The 22,921-nt window shown below is 45.2% G+C and overlaps 1 protein-coding gene across 6 annotated transcripts in view; it reads left to right on the top strand.

Annotated features, from left to right (window-relative positions):
• The first annotated feature begins 1,296 nt into the window (after nt 1–1,296).
• TNS1 (tensin 1) overlaps nt 1,297–22,921 on the top strand; it is a 431,204-nt gene continuing 409,579 nt past the window's right edge. For all 6 annotated transcript variants that reach the window (XM_042473744.1, XM_042473728.1, XM_042473736.1 and 3 more), the window contains exon 1: nt 1,297–1,415. In XM_042473744.1, coding sequence (XP_042329678.1) covers nt 1,317–1,415 — 99 coding nt within the window. In that variant the 5' untranslated portion in view covers nt 1,297–1,316. The remainder of the gene's footprint in view (nt 1,416–22,921) is intronic.

Raw genomic sequence — 22,921 nt, 5'->3', positions numbered from 1 at the left:
CCTTTCCGTCTCCGTAGTCCCTTTCTCTCTAATGGACCCCTGATCACAGCTGTCAGTTGTGCAGCTCTGGAGGGGGAGCCATGCCTTCCAAAACCGGTTGATCTCAGCAGAAGCAGAAGCAGGAGCCGCCGCCGGGCGAGATGCGGGGCTTCTCAGGGCCAGTAGCATCCGCTATGATCAGAGCGTGGCGTCCTGAGGATGCGACTCTGGAGACCAGGGTTCGAGTCCCCGCTCGGCCATGAAACCCTGGGTGGACCTTGGGCGAGTCACACTCTCTCAGCCTCTCAGGGAGAGGCCAGGGCAAACAAACAAACAAACAAACCAAAAACCAAACCAAACCCTCCTGAACAAATCTTGCCAAGAAAACCCCACAAGAGGGTCTCCATGGTAGAAGAAACGCAACACCTACATATACACCCAGAGATATCGAGCAAGCCCCCCCCCCTTAAGGAAGAGCGTATTGTCCCGAGGACGGGTTCGATTAGCTCTGGATGAGGATCGGAAAGGGAAGAGGGGGGGGCTGCTTCATTCCTGGCCCTCAGACCAAGGGGCTGGAGCGGAGGCAGGGGGGGAGGCGGGGAGGCAGGGAAGGGGGCGAGGGGAAGCGCAGGAGGTGCCGCCGCTGACTGATGGGGGGGGGCAGGAGGGAGACTCAGGATCGATTGGGGGGAAGACGCTTCGGGAGGCGGAGGAGGGAGCTGGCCCAGCGTGGCTGTCCTTCGCGGTCGGCTGGGGAGTCGGGGCAGGTCCGGGTCCTCGTCCTCGGGGGAGCCACAGGAAGGAAGGAAGGAAGGAAGGAAGGAAGGAAGGAAGGAGGGGTCCCCCGCCACTGCCTGCCTGCCTCCTTTTCTGCGCCCACACGCGCGCACTGCGGGGCTCCTGCTGCTGGAGAGACCGCGACGCCACTGCCGCCGCCGCCGCCGCCGCCGCCTCCCGCGCCCGGGAAGGAAGAGCAGGAGGAGGAGGAGGAGGAGGAAGGGGCGAGGAAGGCGAGGGGGAGGAGGGGGCGGTGTCGCCGCCGGGGCCAGCGCTCAGCAGGTCGGGAAGCGAGGCGCGGCGGGTCAGTGCAGCGGGAGACAGCAGCCGCCCGGGATCGCCGCCCCTCCGTCCCCAGGCTCTGCTGCGGCGCAGAAGACCCCTCTGCCTCCTCCTCCTCCTCCATCGCCTCCGGCTCCTTGGCCGCGCGGGGCTCTGCGGAGGCTGGCGGCGTTGGCGGGAGTCCGGCCCGGGCCCCGGCCTGGAAGGCGGCTGGGCTGCCTGGGGCCGGAGGGGGGCGACTGAAGGGGGGCCCGGGCCCCGGGCTGCGGAGGGCCAAGATGACGCGGCTGAGCTGGTGCTTCGCTGCCCTGCTCCGCTGGGGGAAGTCCTTCTTCTTCTCCTGCCTGCTGCCCCTGCGCTTCTGCCTGCGCCGGGAGGTAAGAGCGGGGCCCGGGGAGAGGGAGGCAGGGCCCGGAGGGCTGCGGGGGGAGAGAGAGCCTGGCCCCCCTCCGCCTGGGGCTGCTTCGGCCCCCGCCAATCGACCGGCGCCTGCCTTCTTGCCCTCCTCCTCCTCCTCCCCTCCAACCCCCGAATCGGAAGAGAGCCCAAGAAGGGCCACCCAGCCCAGCTCCCTTCTTCTGCCCGGCAGGGGCTCCCCATTCAAGCCCCGGAGAGGGGGCCAGCCAGCCTCTGCTTCAAGACCTCCAAGGAGGGGGCCTGCCCTGCTCGCCTTCGACACCCAGCTTCTGGCGGGGCAGCGGAGGGTGCCAGGCCCGAGCCCAAGCATCCTGCCTCCCCTCTGCCCCCTGCCCCCCCGGGAGGCCAGGCTGCAGAAAGCTCTCCGCGGCCGCTGGGAGCCGGGACCTGTTCGCTCCAGGCCTTGGGGCTCCCCAGCCCCCTCGGGCTTTTCAGGGGAGGATTCCTCTTGAACTGCGGAGGGTCCTCGGCTCTAGGTGAAACCCCCCCGAAGCCAGCGATCTCCCAGAGGCACCTGCTGGGAGTTGCGGGACTCCGCCGCCACCGCCGCCGCCGCCGGCGTTGCAGAGGAGCCCGGGAGGAAGGGGCCGAAGGGAGGGCGGCTGGTCCTTCCCGAGAGGGATGCTGGGGCCCGGGGGCCTCCTTCTCTCCCTCCCTCCCTAGAGCCCTCTCCCCAGCAGCAGGGGATCGGCAAGAGGATACTCTTGGGAGCCGCGCTTTGCTGCTGCCTTATCCAGAAGGCGCTGCAGAAAAGGAGAGCCCCCGAGGAGCCCCTGGCTGCCCAGGGAGGAGGAGGAGGAGGAGGAGGAGGAGGAGGAGGAAGGGGCTCCCAAACAGGTGGCGGCGGCAGCAGCCTCGCCGAGGGAGGAGCGGCTCCCCGGCAGCAGGTTCGGGATGGCCGCCGGCCAGGGTTCCGAGTTACAGCCCCAAAGGCCTCCCTCGGAGCCGCATTCCTCAGCCCCAGTGCTCTTGTTCTCTTTGGGGTGAAATCCCACCCCACAGATCGGCTGGGAAAGGGGGGGGGGTCCTCCTGATGGCAAATGGCCCTGGTCTGATGAACCTGTCAAAGGAAAAGACCGCTTTGGCAGAACAGTCAGGGACAGAGCGGCAGAAGTCTGTGTGTGTGTCTGTTCTGGGGGAAACCGTGTCCTTTGTAAGACTTTCACGCATCTCTTAGCCTGAAAATGTACCGAAAGAGCATGAAGAAGTGTGTGTGTGTGTGTGTGTGTGTGGAGAGAGGGGGAATCTCTTTGGATCACCTTTTCCCCAAAGTTCTCTACAATGCAGCAAAATGGGGGTGGGGGGGGGGTGGGGAACCTGAGCCAGCCATTCCCTAATTTCTTTGTTCCCCCGCACCTGGTTTTCCCTCATTGCTTTCCTTCTTTCTTTCTTTCTTTGGGAATGGGATGCTGCCTGTCCTTGCCTCTCTCTGAACCATGGCAGCTCCAGGACTGTAGCAAAGGAAATCCTCTAGGTTGCAAGTTCCTCACCATGGAACTGTCTTGCAACTCATTCTGCACTTCTGGGCCTGTGGGTTAAAGAAAACAGTCTTTTGCCTTCTTCTGCAGAACCTCCCCCTGTTAAGGTTTGCTTTTTTATTTTTTAAAAAATGCATCCCAAGCTCTCTCTCTCTGTGTGTGTGTGTGTGTGCTTGTGTGTGTGTCTTTCTGTGTGTTTTTGAAAGATCATTTGTGGCATTTGGACCCTGAATGTCTTCTGCTTTTGGGAAACTGGGGTGGTCTGACTCTAAAGCTATCTGAAACCATATATTCTCAACTGGCCATATTCCTTGGTCTTGAAGCTCCAGAAAGAGACACCAGTATCAAAAGCAGACCATCTTCTGATTTTGGGAAACTGGGGTGGTCTGACTCTGAAGCTACTTAAAACAATGTATTCCTACCTGGCTGTATTCCCTGGTCTTTAAGCTCCAGAAAAAGACGTCTCCCGTTGCCCCTCAAGTATCCCAGAGGTTCTGGGAAAGTTCTCATTGCTCCTCAAGTTTCCCAGACCTGATGGGAGCTCCATGCTTCACTCATCTCCCCAGCTCTTAATAAGGAAGCTAGAGAAGGTGAGGGACACCATCTCTGAAGGAGAAAAGGATCTACCTGGGTTAATGGGCTCTGAATCTAAAGCGTAAGAGGGGCAGGCTGCACCATCAATCTCTAACCTGGGCTGTATGTTCTCTGCAGTACAAGGAAGTCAAGGTTCTGCATCAGTGAAATCCAGTTCTGTCCCAAGTAGAGCTGAATTCTGTGGCCAGACTATATTGTGCAAACGTAGAAACATTTGTTTATTTGGCATTACATGTGTCATTTTGGCTGTTCAATGGGAGTGGGGAAATGAAAGCCTCCTCCTGCCTCCAACCACGCATGAAATACTATTTAGGGTTCTTGTAGATTCAGTGCACAGTTGTTCCCTGTTATGGAAGCTCTTTGCCATAGGTTCATGCTGGCTGATGGGTTCTGGGAGCAGTAGTCTAAGAAAGGAAATTCTCCATGCTCTGCTGTGGAGCGTATTACCTTTTCTTACCTGAATATCATTTGGACACAGAATATGTCAGCATCCATATTAACAGTGGGGAAAGCCAATAAGGTCTCTTTAATCGGGTTTATGAATCAACTCCAGTCCCTAGTTTGTTTCCACAGTTAATTAGCTGTTTAATTTCATCTCATCAGCTATGCTTCCATGGGATTTGTAGTTTGGTGGGATCTCAAAATGTTATACTGTTCTGTTGCTTTCTAGATGGGAATTTTAAATGCTGCAACAGCCTTTAAGATAGCACCATGGCAGTTAAAGTGGGATCAATGTGTAATTACGTAATAGTGTGGATACACCCCTGATTTCAAGTCTTGGCTAAGCAGAGAACCTGTTTCTCTTTCTCATTGGCTAATCTCAGTGGTGGTCTATTTCACTGAGACAAGAGGAGGAGGTTTATTGTAGGGAATAAGCCTGCAACCTGTTGGCTATGGATAATAATGGCTATGTCATAGCCATAGCCTAAAGGCACCTAATCCCATCTGTTTTTGGAAGCTAAGGATGCTCAGCCTTGGTTAGTACTTGGATGGGAGACCACCAACCCTAGGTTGACAAGCAACATGAAGGAACACACACACACATGCAGGCATTATGACATTTGTATATACACAAGCACATGCACACACATGCAGAGTTCCTAAAACTTTACCAGGCATTACAAGGCCATATTTGTTGTAAAAGGCAAGTTAATGTGCAGCAAGCATGGAGTTGGTCCTCAACTGTGTTGTGGACATTAAAACATCTTTCTTCTAGTCCATCTGTTTGTAGGGAATCATAGCAATACTTTGTTGCTGGAACATCACTTTTAGTAACTGCTATGCAGGAGATGTTGTGTGAGTGTCATGAACATGTAACATATCTGGTGATGCTAATTACAAGTTTTCTTCTTCCACATGCATGTGTCATTTTTGTAATTTTAAAAACAAATCAATACCAAGCATTTTAAAGCCATTGGATGCCTATTTCATTTTTTCACAAATAAAAAGGGTGTCAAGAAAAGTTATTCTCTTGCATTGTAGCTTACCTCCTTGAATATGCAGGGATAAGATAATCACATTTTAAAAGTTTTGTTTCCATTGTTTCTAAACTTCTTTACTACAAATTGTGGTACTGATATCATTGCAGCTCAGTCCATCCATTGCTAGTTGAGTTTTGGTTTGTTTTTTTGTATCTCTCCTTCTCTTCTCTCCAGGGAATCTCAGGACAACTTGCTTTGACTTCTCCCAATATATTCTCACAACAGCCCTGGGAGGTAGCTGACACTGAAAGGCAGTGACTGGTCCAAGGTCACCCAGCAAACATTGAGTCTGAGCTAGGATTTGAATGTAGGCTTGCTTGGTACCACTCTCTACCTGCTGCAGCACAACACAGTTTCTTAGTAGACCTGCAAAGTTGTAACCCCCGTGCCCACCTTCTTGGGAGTAAGTGCCATGGAAGACTGAGGAACTTATGGAGCTGTAGTTGTATGATTTATCTAATGATAAAAGTGTGGGATTTTTATCTTCTAGAAATGTTACAGGGCTACATCCTGTTATGTGTGGGTCACAGCAGTCTATGAGGCTTCATCTGCATACAACTTCATGTAGGGTCACCAACCACATATGAAAGCTAATATAGTCCACATAGTTACTTTACTGGTGCATTCACTCCTTTAATCAAAGTATTGGCAAGAGTCAGAGTGAGGAAAGTATGAGAAGACATCTCTCATGTTTCCCTAAATAATGGGCCTGTTGATCTATAAGGATCTGCAAACGTGTCAAGAAGACAAGGGGCTTTTGGCAGAGCCTGGTTTTAGCATAAAGGCATTTGGCAGAAGCTGAGGGATATCCACAGAGGATGCTGACTAGGGGATGGGAGGAGAAACATGTGGAAAGTTGGGGAGCAGGTGACACCCACCATTAAGGACAACATTAGAGTGGGAAAGGGGATACAAAGAGTTAAATGTTCTGTGCTGGTATAAGCAGCCACCCCTGGCCATGGCTGGGGACAAGATGCTGGGGTGATTATTAACCTAGAATGGGTTTTAAAGGGGTGGGTTATGAGGCTGTGGGTTAGGATGGAGGAACATGAGGGCTGAATAGGAAAATATCTGTGCTAGGGAAGCAAGGTGCAGAGGAGAGATCTTTCTTTTAGTTCTTCCCTTGACCTGCTTGTCTGGCTGGGGCTCCACAGATTCCCTGTAGTTCCCTTCCTGGAGCAGCACTGTGCCTAGAGACCCCAGTACCAACAGCAGTAGCAGCAGCCAGGCAGCCTGCCTGCCTGCCTGCTTTGCTTCTTCTCTTTGCCCTTGCAGGGTCCTTTAGCAAAGTGGCTTGTTCCGACTGAGTGAAGCCGCTGTTGCTTTGCACCACCACAGGCACTTTGCAGCCCGGCTCTCTCTCACGTTCCCTGCCTGCACGGTCTCTTTTGTCATGATGATTAGCTCTTCCCTCTGCTTGCTTAGCAGGAAAATGTAGGGGCCAAGGAGTACCTCTCCTCCTCTTCCACCACCATCACCACCTCCTCCTCCTTCTCCTCTTCCTGGCCTTCTCACTGAGCTGCATTGGCTTTTCTTTCTGCAGTAGCAGTGTGGGGGAATAGGGGCAGCCTGACCCACTGGTTAGTCCTTCTGCTGCAGCCAAACAGCTGCCTTGTGAGGCTGTGGGGAGAAGGCAGCTTTGTCTTTGGTGCAAGAAGAGTAACTGAACAGGGGGTTTGCCAGCTGGCTAGCTGGAGAACATGAAGCAAGGCCAAATCCGTTCCAGTGCAGTGGGCCCACACAACCTTATGAGCTGACAGCAGAGAGGGGCCCAGGAGGACATTAGCACAGTCCCTCTCTCCTTGCAGCCCTTTCTGGGTTTGCTCCTCTCCAGAGGCCCTGAAAGGGATGTTGTGCAGTGACATTTGTGTTGCAGCAGGGATGAGAAGGGATTTACATGACATCATGATATAGCAATGGTGAGTACAGTAAGCTCTTGGGATCCACAGGGGGTTGTTTCCAGGATTCCTGTGAATACCAAAATCCATGGATGCTCAAGTCTCATTAAATACAATGCTGTTGTAAAACGGAATTCCTTCTAGAAAATAACAAAATCAGTTTGCTTTTTGGAATTTGTATTAAAAAAAAAAAACATTTTCAAGCTGTGGAAGCTTGAATCCATGGATAACGATTCCATGGATAAGGAAGGCTGATTGTACAGGGCTTAGAACAAGGGTGGGAAATGTGTTGCCCTCCCGATGCAAGTCCCAGCAGCTCCAGCCACCATAACCAGCAGTGAGACATGCTGGGAGTTTAGCAATCCAGCAATATTTGGTGGGTGGCACAGTTTTCACCTGTGGCACAGAATGTGGCACCTGGCTTGGGCTAACTCAGATTCTTTATTGCCTGGGCCAGCCATACATCATGAGGTGACCACTGCAGGTAGCAGATCCTGGGGGACACCTGTGGCAGTCCCCGCTGGTCATTCATCCTGAGCTCCCTTAGCCATTCTACTCTGTTGGAGGAAAGAGCTGTGTGTATGAGCCCACCTCTTCTGCACCCTCTAAAATTGCATTGCTGTCTCTCAGTGGGATGGAGGACACCGTCTCATCACCAGCGCTGAAGTAACATTCAGCTAGCAGTCCAGTTCATGTCTCTGTTTTTAAGGGATGGGTTTTGGGGCCTGGGCAGCAGGCTTCACCTTTATCTTTTGTCTTGGGAAGCAAAAGGTCCTGGGTTGCTCTGCTTACAACCATACAGGTCAGTAAATCCACAGGCCTATGGCTTTTGCATGTCTTGACTGTTGTAACTGGCGCATGGGGCCAGCAGGTGAAGCTGTATCAACTCCCCTTCCCTCTATGTGAAGATTATTTAATAGACTTTGTGTCTCCCTTGCACTGTTTATATTGCAGCTTAGTTGCTGTCCATGTAGAAAGAAGCAGAGGAAGGGTGTTTGTGATTCAAATGAGCATCATGGTGATTATAAATTTGTCTTCATATTGCAAATCTGGTTGAGATCGTTAGGTTATTATTTGCCATCAAACTGGCTTTGACTTATTGGAACCCTGTGGATGGAAGGCCTCCAAGTGCCCTGTTTAGCAACATATCTGCTGAGCTCTTGCCAGCTCAGAGCAGTGGCTTCCTTTATTGAGTCAATCCATCCACAATGCAGTCTTCCTCTTTTCCTACTGCCTTCCACTTTAATAAGCATTATTGTCTTTTACAGTCAGTCATGGTGATACGTCCAAAGTACAACAGCCTTAGTTTAGTCATTTTGGCTTCTATTGAAACTTCAGGTTTGCTTTGCCCATTTATTTGTCTTTTTGGCAGTTCATTATATCTGTAGAACTCTCCTCCAGCACCACATTTCAGATAAGCTGATTCTGTTAACAGTTGACATTTAGAATGACTTTAAGAGCCAAGCTACACATTACACACACAAACACACACAGTCATACTGAAAAACAGCTTCCACTTGAGCTTTGGAATGGGAAAGCAGGATGTTAAATCTTTTCCACTTGTGTTTTCTTCGCATCTTCCTCCCCAGCCACTTTCCTCTCATGTTGTTGTTGTTGTTATGTAATTTCCAACTTATGTGACTCTCAGATGACCCTATTATGGAGGTTTGTTGGCAAGATTTGTTCAGAGGGGGAATGCCATTGCCTGACGCTGATGCTGAGAGAGTTTGACTTGCCCAGTAGGTTTCCATGGCCAAGTGAATCCTGGTCCCCAGAGTCAAAGTCCAACACTCAAACCACTACAACACACTGGCTCTCACACCACATTGGCTCCTCTTCAACTGTATTCTAAATGCATGTATGCAAGTGTAAATGCCTAGCTAGAACTCACCACTGGTCAATTCTTTTTGTTACAGCCAAATAGTTGCCTTGGGAGGCTCTAGGGAATGGGCAGCTATGTCTTTGGTGCAAGAAGAGCAAAGCGTATGGAGGGGAAAAAACTACTGTAATACCATGGTTACAAGAAGGAAAGAGCTTGTGGCAGACAGAGGTGTGTAACACAGAGATTTCTTTACCCTGTTCTGTTCCTAGTTATAGTGTTAGGAGCTGATGGTACTCTGGTCTGGTGAGTGCATGCATGAAATAAAATGAATAATTTTAGAATTATATAAAAATAAGTTATTTTATAGGGACTGATTCACAATTAGTTTGGAAAACCAGCTTCTTACCCTGGTTTCCAACTCCCATTTAAAGTTAACCATGGTTAATATTAATCTCCATATAAGCACTGTAGTAACTTGTAGTAACTCAGAAAAGAGAAGGAAGGGTGAATTTGCATGGGAAGTTTAGGAGAGAAGGAGCCTATGAGCTCAGAGGAGATTTGTGATCTTTTCACCAGATTGAACAGCTTGGAAAACATTTTAACTTCACTGGGCCTATGTGTAAGAAACATCATCCCACAGCCTAACTGGATTAATGCAACTCCCATCAGCCTCATCCAGTATATCCACATCAATGATGGAAACTGTAGTTAAACACATCTAGAGAAAGGGGCACCAATCTGAGGAAAGATGGTGCAAAACCTGAAACCCTTCGTGTGATCATAAATTTGTGTTAACTATCCTGCATGCTCTTTCTTTTCCCTTGATGCAATTCGATATGGTAGATTCCCAGTTTAGCAGCCAGTAAAGTACACATGTAGGGAACACTGAGAGTAGAATCACCATGGGATGTGATAATCTGCAAAGGAGTTTCATATCTGTTTGGTAACACATAATGACATTTGCTTATCTGTGCCAGTCTGTTAAAACCCAAAAGCAGTAGATTGGGAATTGGAACATAACCTAGAAGGCTCTTTCCGTATTGTGCTAACACATTGACCTTATATCTGATGGTGAAAGTAATACTTAAAAAGTCACCTATTTTAGTATTTGTTTTTATTTCAAACTTTATATAAAAGATAGTATTTCAGCGTATGTGTAAAAACCCGAAAGGTTAAGCTATTTCAGGTGAAGAGTCCATAAAACACTGTTGTTATAGTGTTTTGGTTCTGTTCCATGCATACTAATGTTGAACTAAGTTAACCTCTTGCAAGCTTATCTCAATGGCTGGTTTGCTGTGGCTTGGGGACAGTGCTTTCTCTATCACTGGGGAGTCTCTTTTGTCACCCTCTGAGCATCGTTGTTCTGCAGTTCCCATCATCCCTAGCCAGTATAGCCAGTGATGAGGAATGATGTGAACTGATGTCCAACAACATCTGGGAGGCCATATGTTTATTTAGAGTATTTATACCCCACTCTTCAGCCAAAAGGTCAGAGCTGAGGAACCTCTAGTATTATAGATGTTGTCATACTACAAATACCATCATCCCCAACCACCATTGCCCATACTGACTGAGGCTGAAAGCATCACCCAGCATCTGGAGATTTCCCATGCTAAATGTGGATCATCTCAACAGAAAAAAACCCAAAACATTTGGGTCATAGAGATCAACCCAGGTTTTGGGTGTCTGTCTCTTGGCTGGAATGTTTTGGGATGATCTCTTACAATTTTCATTCACAGGTGTGCTCCAGAAATCCACTGTTGTGCCAATGCAGGCATTGCAGGTATTTTTACCCAGAGGCAGTTACTATACCACCTCTCCCAGAACTGGCATGATGCTGCTGGCAGTACATCCTTAGGTTTCCCCATTAGTACACGAGATTGTTCTTTCCCTCCTTTCTGGGTGTTTTTGTTCCCATTCCCTGTGCAATTTCATATAGCTTAGGAGGGATTGGATTTTTGCCATATTAGCAATGCCCCTATGAAGGAAGCACATCCCGCTTGAAGCACCATGTCCTCCACTGATCAGGCACAAGAGTACTTTTCCACAGGTGTGCATGGCTTCCCTGTTAAAATGGAGCAAAGCAGGAGGGATTTTATATATCATATATCTATGTAGCCTTTTGAAATACAGTATTGATATGGGACTCAAGGAACTCTCAGTCAATTCCAGTTCCATGTCCCTCGTGCTCTTCTGGGAAGATTAATAGCTTCTTTGAGTACTGTGTGTGATAAAATTCTTGATTCTAAGGGGAGGATACAAAGATACCTGAAAAGGGAGGTCACAATATATTTTTCCCCTTGATGAGCACGACATATTTTCAGTGCAAATAATGGAGCACTGTTGTCTTTCCCCTCTTACATTCTAGCTACTTTATTTTTATATAGTGTGACACCAGGCTAGGTGCAGAGATTGGGAAATTGATTTTTTTAAAAAATTATTTTATTAAGCAAACAATATAAACACATACAACATTTATACAACAACTCGCATTACATATAACAAATAACAATTCAATCCCCTCACCCCCCATAACCAGCCCCCATCATTCTCATAATCATACTTTCCTTCTTCCTTCCATACCTTCAATCATTCGACAAATTAAAAAGACTTCCAAAGCAAACCCAAACCGTTTCATTTTCTTAGAGATTGGGAAATTGATGCCAACCCCCAGAATCCCCCAGTGCTGAGAATTCTGGAAATTGTAGCCCAAGATGTAACTTATCCAAGCTCTGGTGAACATCCAGGGATTTTAGGTGTTTTAGTCCAAAAAGGAATAGTCAAGATCAGTTTTAGTACCAAGATGTAATGTTTTCAAGCTTTGGCTAAGGCATCCCAAGAAAATCCAATCTTGGTACATTGCAATTGTTTTGCCTCATGGGGCTGTGCTTCCTTCTGGGCAGCTGAGTTTCAGGATCCTTATATTTCCCACCGTGCCCCCAACATAGTGTTGACCTTATCAGAAAGTTAAAATGGCAGCTGGCTCAGACCCAGCTACCCAGTGGTCTCAGTACTGGAGTGCTGTTGCTGTCACTGCCAGATAGGTCTCTTGAGGACCCACTGATGTAAGAAGAGGTCCACCCCAGCACAGACTCTTGAGGGCATTCTTAAACCCAGAGGAAGGTCTCATAAAGCATGCACATTAGTCCAGTTGACTGTCTGTTCATCCCTTCATTTCATAAAAAGCAGTCGCTAAAAGCAATGTTGTGGGGAGAGGTGACAAGATTGTCCATGACAAAATGGATACAAACCATACACAACTTTAAAAAAAAGGCAGGGTTGGCTTTCCCCAATCTTTAAGAGGAAATTGTTTGTGTGAATGTACTAAGGTGCATGAACCCCTGCAGGTTCTCTCACCCCTCAACATTTTTGTATCAATCCTAAGAAATGCTTACTGGTTATTTTGACATATTGTGTTAATGTGCCTCTCACAAGCAGCTTGTACTTGTCAACTTAGCTTATGCATTGATTATCTTGCAGAAATTGAATGCAGTGGTATTTCATAGAGGAAAAGGAAAAGTACAAATTTAGTGAATACTGAATACCCTAGTACAGACTATGTACTTTGTGGTAACAGTAGCAGCAGCAGCAGCAGCAGTAGGGATGTGGTGGCTTAGTGGTTAAGATATCAATTCTGATGATCAGAAGATCGGAAGGATGGCAATCCAAGGCCCAGGTGCTGCATGATGGGGTGAGCTCCTGTCACTAGTCTCAGCTTCTGCCAATACAGTATTACAGTTCGAAAGCATGCAGTTGCAAGTAGATAAATAGGTACCACTTTGGTGGGAAGGTAATAACATTCGGTGCAGTGATGCTGACCACACAACCACCAGAGCAGTCCTCGGACAACACTGGCTCTTTGCCTTAGCAACAGAGATGAGCACTGCCCCTTACAGTCAGTTACAACTAGACATTCATGTCAAGAGACTACCTTTAGCTTTACCTAATAGTAGTAGAATAGTGGGCCCTTGGTATCTGTTGAGGCTTGGTTTCAGGACTGCTGTTGAATACCAAAATTCATGGATGCTCAAGTTCTGTTTTGTACAATGGGGGTAATCAAATGGTATCCCTTATATAAAATGGCAAAATCAAGGTTTGCATTTTGGAAATTATATATTTTAAAAATATTTTCAAGCCATGGATGGTGGATTGCATGAATAAGGAATCGGTGGATATAATAATAGGATTTATGGAGGCTCAACTATAGTAGTACCATTTGTAACCAATCAACATAAAAATAATGGGAAGTGTTGTGTGGGTGTGATAGTTCTTTATTGCAGATGGATGTGGAGAGAAGAGAAGATGGCAGGTGAGCTTGGAACATCCTCAAGGCTGGTTCCACTCCTTGCCAGTCTTCGGTTCTTTGTTTGGGGATGAATTGATCATGTTGTCCATGTCTAGCCCCTTTGACTTTGGCAAGCCTTGATCCAAGTTCTTTCAGCATAACTTTCCTGACATTGTTTGTTTTGTTTTCCTTTGTGAATATGCTGCCAAGGGGGATTAGCATCAGAACTTGGCTTACACACCCTGCTTGGAACAGGTATCTTTGCTTATGTGATCCCTGTGTGCATGGCAGTCGATATTTGGGCACTCATCTGGCTGTGTGCCTGGGATCTCCTTGTGAGGTGGGGGTAGGAGAGGGATAGTGTTTACCTTGTCACCTTCATTGGCTTTTAATTAAGAATCAGAGCAGAGTAGATTTGTGTAAATGACACTGTCTTTCTCCCAGCAACTTATTAGGCCCTGTGAGATAAACCTGCATTTAGAGGAGCTTCCCCAACATGGAGTCTTTCAGATGTGTTGGACTGCAACCCCCTTCATCCACAGCCACTAGCTTCTCCTCATTGGAGAAGGCTGGTTTAGTGGCTCTTTACTAGTGTGCACAGTTGGCTTGCTTTCTTTGGGATGATTCTGCTTCCAAACAGAGCTAGAGATGTTTCCACGTACGTGGTGATTCTTCTTCATCCCATGAGCCCAGTTTCCTACCTCTGTTTCCAAGGTCATGGTCTCTACTGCCCAAAAAGGAAAAAAAATCCTCTCTCTCTCTCTCTCTCACACACACACACACACAGCATCATGAGTGGGTGAAATATTCCCCCTAGAGCTCAGGGCTGTCTGCTTACACCTTGAAACCTGAGCGATATGATGATGAAACCATTATTTTTACTGCAGGATGACAAATGTCATAAGATGAACAGAACAAGCAAACCAGGTAATCTACTAAATCATCCCCATCAGAAGGGGAAGGAGCATCTCATGTGAAGAGGGCACTGGGCAATCCAAAATTTCTTTGTAGATTAGATAATGCTGTTCCCAAAGAAGATTCACTTCACTTTCCTCCTGCCTTCCATAGTTTGTGACTTGACTCACTTGCTCAAGTCACTTGAGAGCTATTTGGTTGGCTCCTGCTGTTATATTGTGTAGCTACCCTCTAAATGTGACACACTGCAGTTCACAGTGTAAAGTACTGATCTTGCCTTGTGGAAAAGGGTTGCATTGGCTGCCCATCTAAGTTCCTGAAGCTATTGCTTCAAAGAGCATACAATGATTGCCCCAAGGTAAAACTAGCAGCTACCCATTGGAGGGCCTATACGGCGACAGGCCCCACCCTCTGGAACGCACTCCCAGAAAAGATCCGACTCTATTCTACAGTAGAAGCCTTTAAGAGGACATTAAAAACCCACCTCTTTCAAGCTGCTTTTCCTTCCAACTCTGTTTAGATGAGGAAGTCCCCCCCCAATAACTGATGGTTTTAATGGTCTGTATATGGCTCAGGTTTTTATGCAATCTGAATGAAATTGTGATTTGTAATTAACGTAATTTTTACTGTCTTGTACTGTGACATATCTCTCATAACTGTTGTATTGTAAACCGCTTTGATCTACAGGAAAGGCGGTATATAAATAAAGTTTTTATTTTATTTTATTATTATTAACAGGATATATGAAAGAGCTTATGTGAGACTGAATGAGAGTGCATGTGTGCTTGTTGACTTATAGCAACCCCCTGAGGGGTTTGCCATTGTCTTCCTCTGAAATATAGCCTACAGCACCTGATATTCCTTGGTGGGGCCCCCATTCAAGTACTAACTGGGCTTGATAGGATCTGGTGCCTTCAGGGTATTTAGACTCCAGGGTTCCATTAAAAATCCAAACACAGGAATCCCTGTCTGCATTTGTGTAGTATGAAGGGTGTGATTATGACCGGTATTCTTTATCTTTGGGGGAGTGTAGCGAGTGGAACAGTATGAACAGTGGAAAGATGGATTGGGACATCTGGCTTCTCTATGTAACTGTGAGCTTTGGTATGTTGCCTGTGGGTGGGGGTATGTTGACCACCATGATGGAAAGAAATGTATATATTATTTACATGACCTAGTCATTTTGATCAACATCATCTCTATTGAACAGAGCAAATTAGACTAGTTTAGCCCTCATATCTGTCTTGCAGTGCAGATGGGACTGCATCATCTACCTTCTTGGCCATCTGTATGCAGTTACTACAAGTGATACCATGCTGCATACAAGTGTCTTTGGGTCACAGCCAGGATATGATTTGGAACTATTTTGAAATGCACTGCTGGTCTCCAAAACGTGTATGTTGCTTGGTTTACAATAGGGATAGCAGGTCTAAGACGTCCACAGAAGAGAGATCAAATTAATTCCCTTGTGAAAGTCCATATTTTAAAATGTGTGAGGCATGTGTTTATTAATCTCAATAATCAAGAAAGTAATGTGTACAGCTTTAGCCCAACCTAGAGACATAAATTCACCTATTCATTTTACCAGTAATCCAAATAATGGTCAAGATCCTACATCCAGATTGCATAGCGTAAATCTCTACATGTGGAGTTAGTCTCTGGTTGTGCATGCAGCCCTTGTGTTGGATGGAACAGTTGCCCAATCAAGAACACACCTGAATGTGCAACCAAATGCACATGAGCTTCTGTTTGTTTATGTACATCTGCATGCATAATAATTCTGCATACAGAACTCCTACTTCTGTAATCTTGAACTGAATGCAGACAAAGAAGTCCAGCTGCTTCTGTAGCGGAACTTACACATATGTACTACACCAATAGGATTCTGAACAATGTGTCCACATTAGTTCAAGCTAGAAAAACAAATAGGAATAGTGTTGTTCATCCATGAACATGTATGCATGCTTACCTCTTCTCTAGTTCCTCTCGGGAATCAAGCCTTCAACTAAGAATGCTTGCATCTTCTGTCCAAATCTCATATCCCTGGTTGCTTTGACCCCAACTTCCCTTTCCTTTCTATGTGAAGGAATGCCAGTGGCAGGAAATGTTCAGTGCAGTTCCCAGTGCTTTCCACATATGGATTCCATATGCTTTCATTACCTTTTGATCCTTCATGGCCTCAAATCAAATCCAGGTGCATTGAGAGGAGGAAGCTATGCCTTGGGCCTTCCACTTTCTGCTTGCAAGTTCATGAACCCCATGGCTTTGTGATGGGTCATAATTGGTGGGCCAAACTGAGAGCAGACCTGGCAGAAGATTAGGACAAGCTTCCTAATTTTCCTCCAAATATCATTTTAAGAGTTTTAGAACTACAGAAAGTATTGGAAAACACACTATGCAAAGGATCTTGTAGCACCTTTGAGACTGTATGAAGTAAGTTGTAGCACAAGCTTTCATAGACTTCCTCTATTCCTCAGTAGACCAAGTGTACAAAAGCTTATGCTACAACTTCTTTCACATAGTTAGTCTCAAAGGTTCTACAAGTTACTTTTGCTTTCTGATATTCCAGACTAACACAGCTATGTCCCTGATTTCTTAATCCACTACTTTATCCCAAGTCAGATCATTGGATCTACCTAGCCCAATGTGTGGTCTGTTCTACCCATCTCCAATGTGGTGTACTCTCCAGAAATTTTGAGATACAACTATCTGAGAAATGAATAGAAAAGAATAGGATGTTTTAGTGAAAGCTGAAAGTCCTTTAATATTTTCCAGGATATATGACCTTGTAAACTAGAGTGCTCACTCAACCCATGGCCTGCAGGCTGCACATGGCTCCCTTTTGCTGCTCCAAAGCATCCATAAGCACTGCTTCTGCACCAAAAAGCAGCAATCCGATCTGAGATTGCTGGCAGGGAGGTTCTGGTGGTGGCTCAGTTTCCACCCCCAGGCAACAATCCCACCCTTTTGAGCACCAATCTGATTGGGACCCACTGAGCAATCCCTTGTGTACCCCAGTCTCCTCCCCAAAGCCCAGAAAACTTGGGACTCCCCCCATACCACTCTATGTATATGTGTATGTTTTCATATGTACACATGCCTGCACCTTGGAGCTGAAAAGTTGTGCTTTCCAGCACTAAATTGTGGGTCTTATGTTTGGGACTGTGTTGTTTTAAAGAAGGATAGTAGTTGACTGGTTAAATAGTATCTGGGCATTATAACTTCAGCCTACGGGTAGACTATCACAAAAATGTAAAAAATAAAATTGAATGTTTGAGAGTTAGACTAGGACTTTGGGAGATGAGGATTTGATTTCCTGCTTAGCCATTGATACCCACTGGGTGATCTTAGGCAAATCATATTCTCTCAGCTTCAGAGAGAGGCAATGAGAAGCCTCCTCTGAACAAATCAGGCTCATGATAATGTCCCTTAAGGTCACCATGAGTCATAAATTATGTGAAAGCACACAACAATAATAAATTCATTCCTAAGAGTATGTCAGAGACATACCAGTTTTCTGTGCACCAGGAAAGGTTTTTTTTTTTTATTAATGGGAAATACCAGAATTGTGCATCTTGGCCTGGAGACCAAAGTGTTAAATTTCAGGGTTACATTTGTCATCTCACTAAAAACCAGACATTAAGGAATGTTACTATGAGATTTACCATATGTGTGTGGTGAGGGGGGACTGCAGGCAAGTTAATTTTAATGTATTTTAATGGAATTATCATTTATATTGCACAATTCCATGGAATCTGGTATAAATAAATTCAATGTACAATTGTTTTAATCTCCATGTACTAGGATTAAAAAAGAATAAGAAAAACAAACGCTTGCACCGTTTATGTTATGGGGCAGTTTCTGATTGAGAGAAAACGTAGTATAGTGGTTTGAGCACTGGACAAAGGCTGCATCTACACTGCAGAATTAATGCAGCTTGACACCTCTTTAACTTGCCAATGCTATGAAGTTATGGGATTTGCCATTTTTATTTCAGTGTTTAGCCTTCTCTGTCAGAGAGCTCTGGTGCCACAACAAACAAATCCTGGAATCCCATATCATTGGGCCATGGCAGTTAAAACAGTGTCAAACTGCATTAATTCTGCATTGTGGTAGCAGTCTATGACTCTGGAGACCAGAGTTCACATTCCTTATTCAGCCATGGAAATCCAGTGGGTGACCTTAGGCAGGTCAGACTCCCTCAACCTCAGAGGACAGCAAAAGCAAATCCCTCTGAACAAATCTTTCCAAGATTCACCTTAGAGTCACCATAAGTCAGAAATGACTGGAAGGCACACAGCAACAAAGGCCCCAAACACACTGCAGAAATAATCCAGTTTGAGACTGCTTTAACTACCCTGGCTCAGTAGTAGGGAATCCTGGGAATTGTAGTTTATTGTGGCACCAGAGCTCTCTGACAGAGAAGGCTAAATGTTTCACAAAACTACAGTCCCCAGGATTCCTAGCATTGAGCAAGGGCAGTTAAAACAGTTTCACAGTGGATTGTTTCTGTAATGTCTTTTGGACCAAAGTCTTTGATCCCTCAGAGAATTCCAATGTACTGTAAAGGGACAGGGTCAGGGATAAGTTAGGGGAAATGTACATTCTTGCATTGTGGGATATTTCTTGACCCCAATTAGATTTTCAGTGTCTCCCCCCATCCCATGGCGAAAAACTAATTCTAATGGGGCCTGTGGACAGACATCCTGCATATGTGCCTTCAAGCTTCATGGCATTATTGTTACTGCAACATGTCATGGGATAACTTTGTTTGTTTCTTATTGTTACTTTGTTTCAAACTACTATATATACTTGACTATATGTCAACCTCATGTATAAGTCGAGGGCAGGTTTGGGGGCAAAAATTATGGATTTTGATATGACCCATGGATAAATCAAGGATAAAACTTAGGGGGCATGGAACAAAGGATCTAAAGGATAAAGGAAAAGAAAACAGTGCCAAAGAACTTAGAAAATTCCAGCAGGCACAATTGTTTGTGTTGTTCACACTAAAGGCTGGATGGATGAAAGAGTAGAGGTGGATCAGTGCTTACAGGACAGATTACACTCTTGCCTTTCATCAGGAAATGGTTCCTTTTTTAAAGTAAGAGTTAAAGAACAAACTTATATTGACCCAAGGATAAGTTGGCTCTGTTTTTGGGGGTCAAATTTTAGACTAAAATTTCTAGACTTATACAGGAGTATATACAGTATTCTGAAGGGGGGAAGATAGTAGATTTGTTGGCATAATATTTTTGTTCTGGATCAATTATTGATTCTTTGTAAAAACTGAACATAGCCAGTGACTGAAACTTGGGACCTGGTTTACAACTGCTGAGGAGATACTGCTGCAGGAAGCCTACATAGTACAGTCAGCCCTCATTATCCACAGATTTTTTTATCCATGAATTCAAGCATCAATGACTTGAAAATATTAAAATAAGTATAAATTCCAAATAACAAACCTTGATTTTCCATTTTAGCAGTATATAAGGGACTCTATTTTGCTATACCATTATATTTAATGGGACTTGAGCATCCATAGATTTTGTTATCCACAGGGGGTTCTGCAACCAAACCCCAGCGGATAACAAGGACCCACTGTAAGTCTGATTCTGTGTGCATTCTGCAACCATATGTGAAACATCTTCAGAGCACTTAGGGCTCTGTGTACTCTGTTCTTCAATAAAAATAAATCAAAATTTCATTGGGGAAGGGGGAAGTACCTGACCAAATTCTGTGACATAATACACCACTAATTTACACAAATTCAGTCTCTCTTATCCAGAATTCCAAAATCTGAAATATTCCCCAAAACAAAAGATTTTTCATGGGTGGCTGAGATAGCGACAGTTTTGGTTCAGTATATGCAAAATTTGTTCCATTCACAAAATTATTAAAATATTGTATAAAATTACCTTAAGGCTATGTGTATAAGGTGTAAATGAAACATAAATTAATTCTGTGTTTAGTCTTGGGTCCCATCACCAAGATATCACATCATGTACATATATACAAATACAGATATTCCAAAATCTGTAAAACTCAGAAATCCAATACACCTCTGGTATCAAGTATTTCGGATAAAGGAGACTCAGCCTGTATTTTTATTTGTTTTATTATTTCTGTGTGGTCTTGGAGAAGACCAACCCGTAGTGCCCCTTATCTCACTTATTCCTTTGATTTTCTCAGTGGCCCCTACCCCACCTATACCTTTGGCTGTTGGCCATTTTGTAGAGTGGGCTGCTGCTTCTCTAGTCAGAATGCTGTCTCTGCTTTGTTCTTCAGCAGCAATTGTCTTGCTTTAGGAGTGCTGCAGCAGCTGCATTTATGCTGTCAGTGTAATGGCTCATGTGTAGGTATAAAATGCACAGACTGGGGGCTTCCAATGGCTCCTTCTTTTAAATCAAGTATCAAACCTGTGCTCGAATAGGTTGCTTCAGATGTAATACTTACAGTGGTAGCAATCAAAGACATTGTGACACTCTTCTATCCTGACTTCCTTGATGACTTTTCTTTAGGAAGACAGAGGAAGCACTGGGAAACACTGGTGGGTAACAGATATAAATGCATTATGAACAGGCCAAGGCACTGTATGACAAAAGACCCTTCTGCAAATCCAAGTCAAGATTTTTTTACCATCTCAGCCAAAGGTCAATCCATATACCCAAACAGGCTGGGCTGACAGATGAATGTCAGTATCTGTAGACATCAGTATCTGTACTGGCAATGGGAAGTGGCATCCATCCTACTAGCATGCAGCAGACCAGCATAATGGATGCAGGATAGGCCATGTCATACACTGATTGTAGTATGATACTTCGAACAGCTTCAGCAGAGGAAAATTGTGTCTCTGTGTGTGTAAAGAGAATGACATGAGGAAAGTTGGCTACTGCCACTTCCCACTTGCCATCTGAAGTGGATGCCTCACTCTGCCTCATGGTAGGACTGGCCCTATTTTGGAAGCATCTTAGAACTGGCATTATTTACAGCTGCTTGTCACCCACATTTTTTCTACATCATCATGTCTTAGGCATTCATGGAAAAAATGCTGACTTAAGCCTCAGGGACTGACAGTGATATCAGGAGCAGGAAGTATATATCAGGGTCAGGCAGGCGGTCGGTCAGGATCTACTGGGAGATTGATAAGCAGTTTACAGGAGCATGGTTGGAAACAGTTCCTAGATCCCAGGGGTTCAACAGTATGGTAGCTTGCTGAAATTGAAAATCTGGAGCATATGTGTGAGGGAAAAGCATAAATCTATATGTGAAAGGATTTCCATGCAAGATTCAGTTCTGGTGGTGAAGACAAATTCCTGAACTAAGAACTTCCTCATAGGCACCTTCCCCTGCAACGCAGTGTCCAACTTCCTGAGCCATTATTTCAGCTTTAGTTCCAGCTGGTGAAGCTCAGGGTTCTAGTGGAAAATAAAGGAGATCTTCTGAGCCCAGAGCAACATGCTACCCATTCCTAGTCTGCATCAATGTCCCTAGTTTCTTACTGCCAAAGTGCCACCTTGCTCTGTATATTGGTTGGTTGCTTTCTATCATTATTTGAGGTGAGTGCATTCTTATTTCTAAGGGTGTGTTGTTGCTGCTGTGTGCCTTCAAGTCATTTCTGCCTTATGGTGACACTAAAGTGACCTTATCATAGGGTTTTCTGGGGTTGAGAGTATGTGACACATCCAAGGTCATCTAGTAGGTTTCCATGGCCAAGTGGGAAACTGAAGCCTGATCTCCAGAACTGTAGTCCAACTCTGAAACCACTACACCACACTAGCTCTTAAGACTGTATTACTTGTTTTCATTGTGAGGGCTTTGAAGGTTCAAATATGAATGTGAAAAATGAGAGAAATCCAAGTAGCCTCCCACTCCTATCATCAAAAACTCTTACATTGGGGCCATATATAAATATTTCATGCATTAAGTTGAGGGAGAGGCAGGCACAAATATTATGATAAAGGGTTAAAATAGAGCGAAGTATGATGAGGGATGTGAAGTCAAAGGCTTTCATGACTGGCATCCATAGTTTTTTGTGGGTTTTTTGGACTATGTGGCCATGTTCTAGAAGAGTTTATTCCTGATGTTTCGTTGGCATCTGTGGCTGGCATCTTCAGAGAATGCAGACCTGGAAGAGAGTGGGTATATATATATATATGTGTGTGTGTGTGTGTGTGTGTGTGTGTGTGTGTATACACACACACACACACACACATACTGTGTGATCCTGGGTAAGGAGAAGTGATTCCCATGTTAATCTGTGTATTGTTCTGTGGTTGATGTTGTTGATGAGGGATATTTGAAAGATCTCCAGGGTGACATACCATAAGAATTCTGATTGTTATTTTTCTTCCATTTCTCAGATGTTAGACTGAAAAGAGAACTCTGAAAGTAACATTGTAATAGTACCAACATGTTTCAGGCAGTGTGGGGAAGTGACATAACTCAGGGATTGTGCAACTGCTTTGCTTCTTGTTCAGTCCATAGCATCTACAGTCAAAAAGATAAGATAGTATAGGAAGAAGATGTAGTTAAAACATGTAGAGTTATATTATCAAGATACACCAGTGGTACCTTTCTTTTGTTGTGGGCTGCATAGTTGTGGAGGAAATCTGTTGGGACCTGCTTGCCATTGTGTCTGGGCCCAGAACCTGACATTTTCTTGGTCTTTCCATCATCCTTCTTTCCGTCTCTTCTACTGCTACTGACACCCCTCTCTCTAACCCTCTGTCCCTCTGACTATAAACTCTTTTTCTCTCTCTCTCGCTCTTTCTTTCTCTGTGTGTCCCCATTTCTATATTTCTTCCCACTGCCCTCTTTTTTCATCCCATTTTCTCACTCTCACTCTTTTCTGTTCATAACAGTGCTTTCTCACTCTTTTCTATTCATAACAGTACTTTCTCTCTCTTTCTCTTTCCCATCCCTTCTCTCTCTCTCCACAATCTATTTTCTCTTTCTACCTCCACACCTTCTTTATCTTTCTGCAACTCCTT

The sequence above is a fragment of the Sceloporus undulatus genome, chromosome 1, assembly GCF_019175285.1.
Source record: "Sceloporus undulatus isolate JIND9_A2432 ecotype Alabama chromosome 1, SceUnd_v1.1, whole genome shotgun sequence".
Classification (NCBI taxonomy): Eukaryota; Metazoa; Chordata; class Lepidosauria; order Squamata; family Phrynosomatidae; genus Sceloporus; species Sceloporus undulatus.
This window is presented reverse-complemented; position numbering and strand designations above follow the sequence as displayed.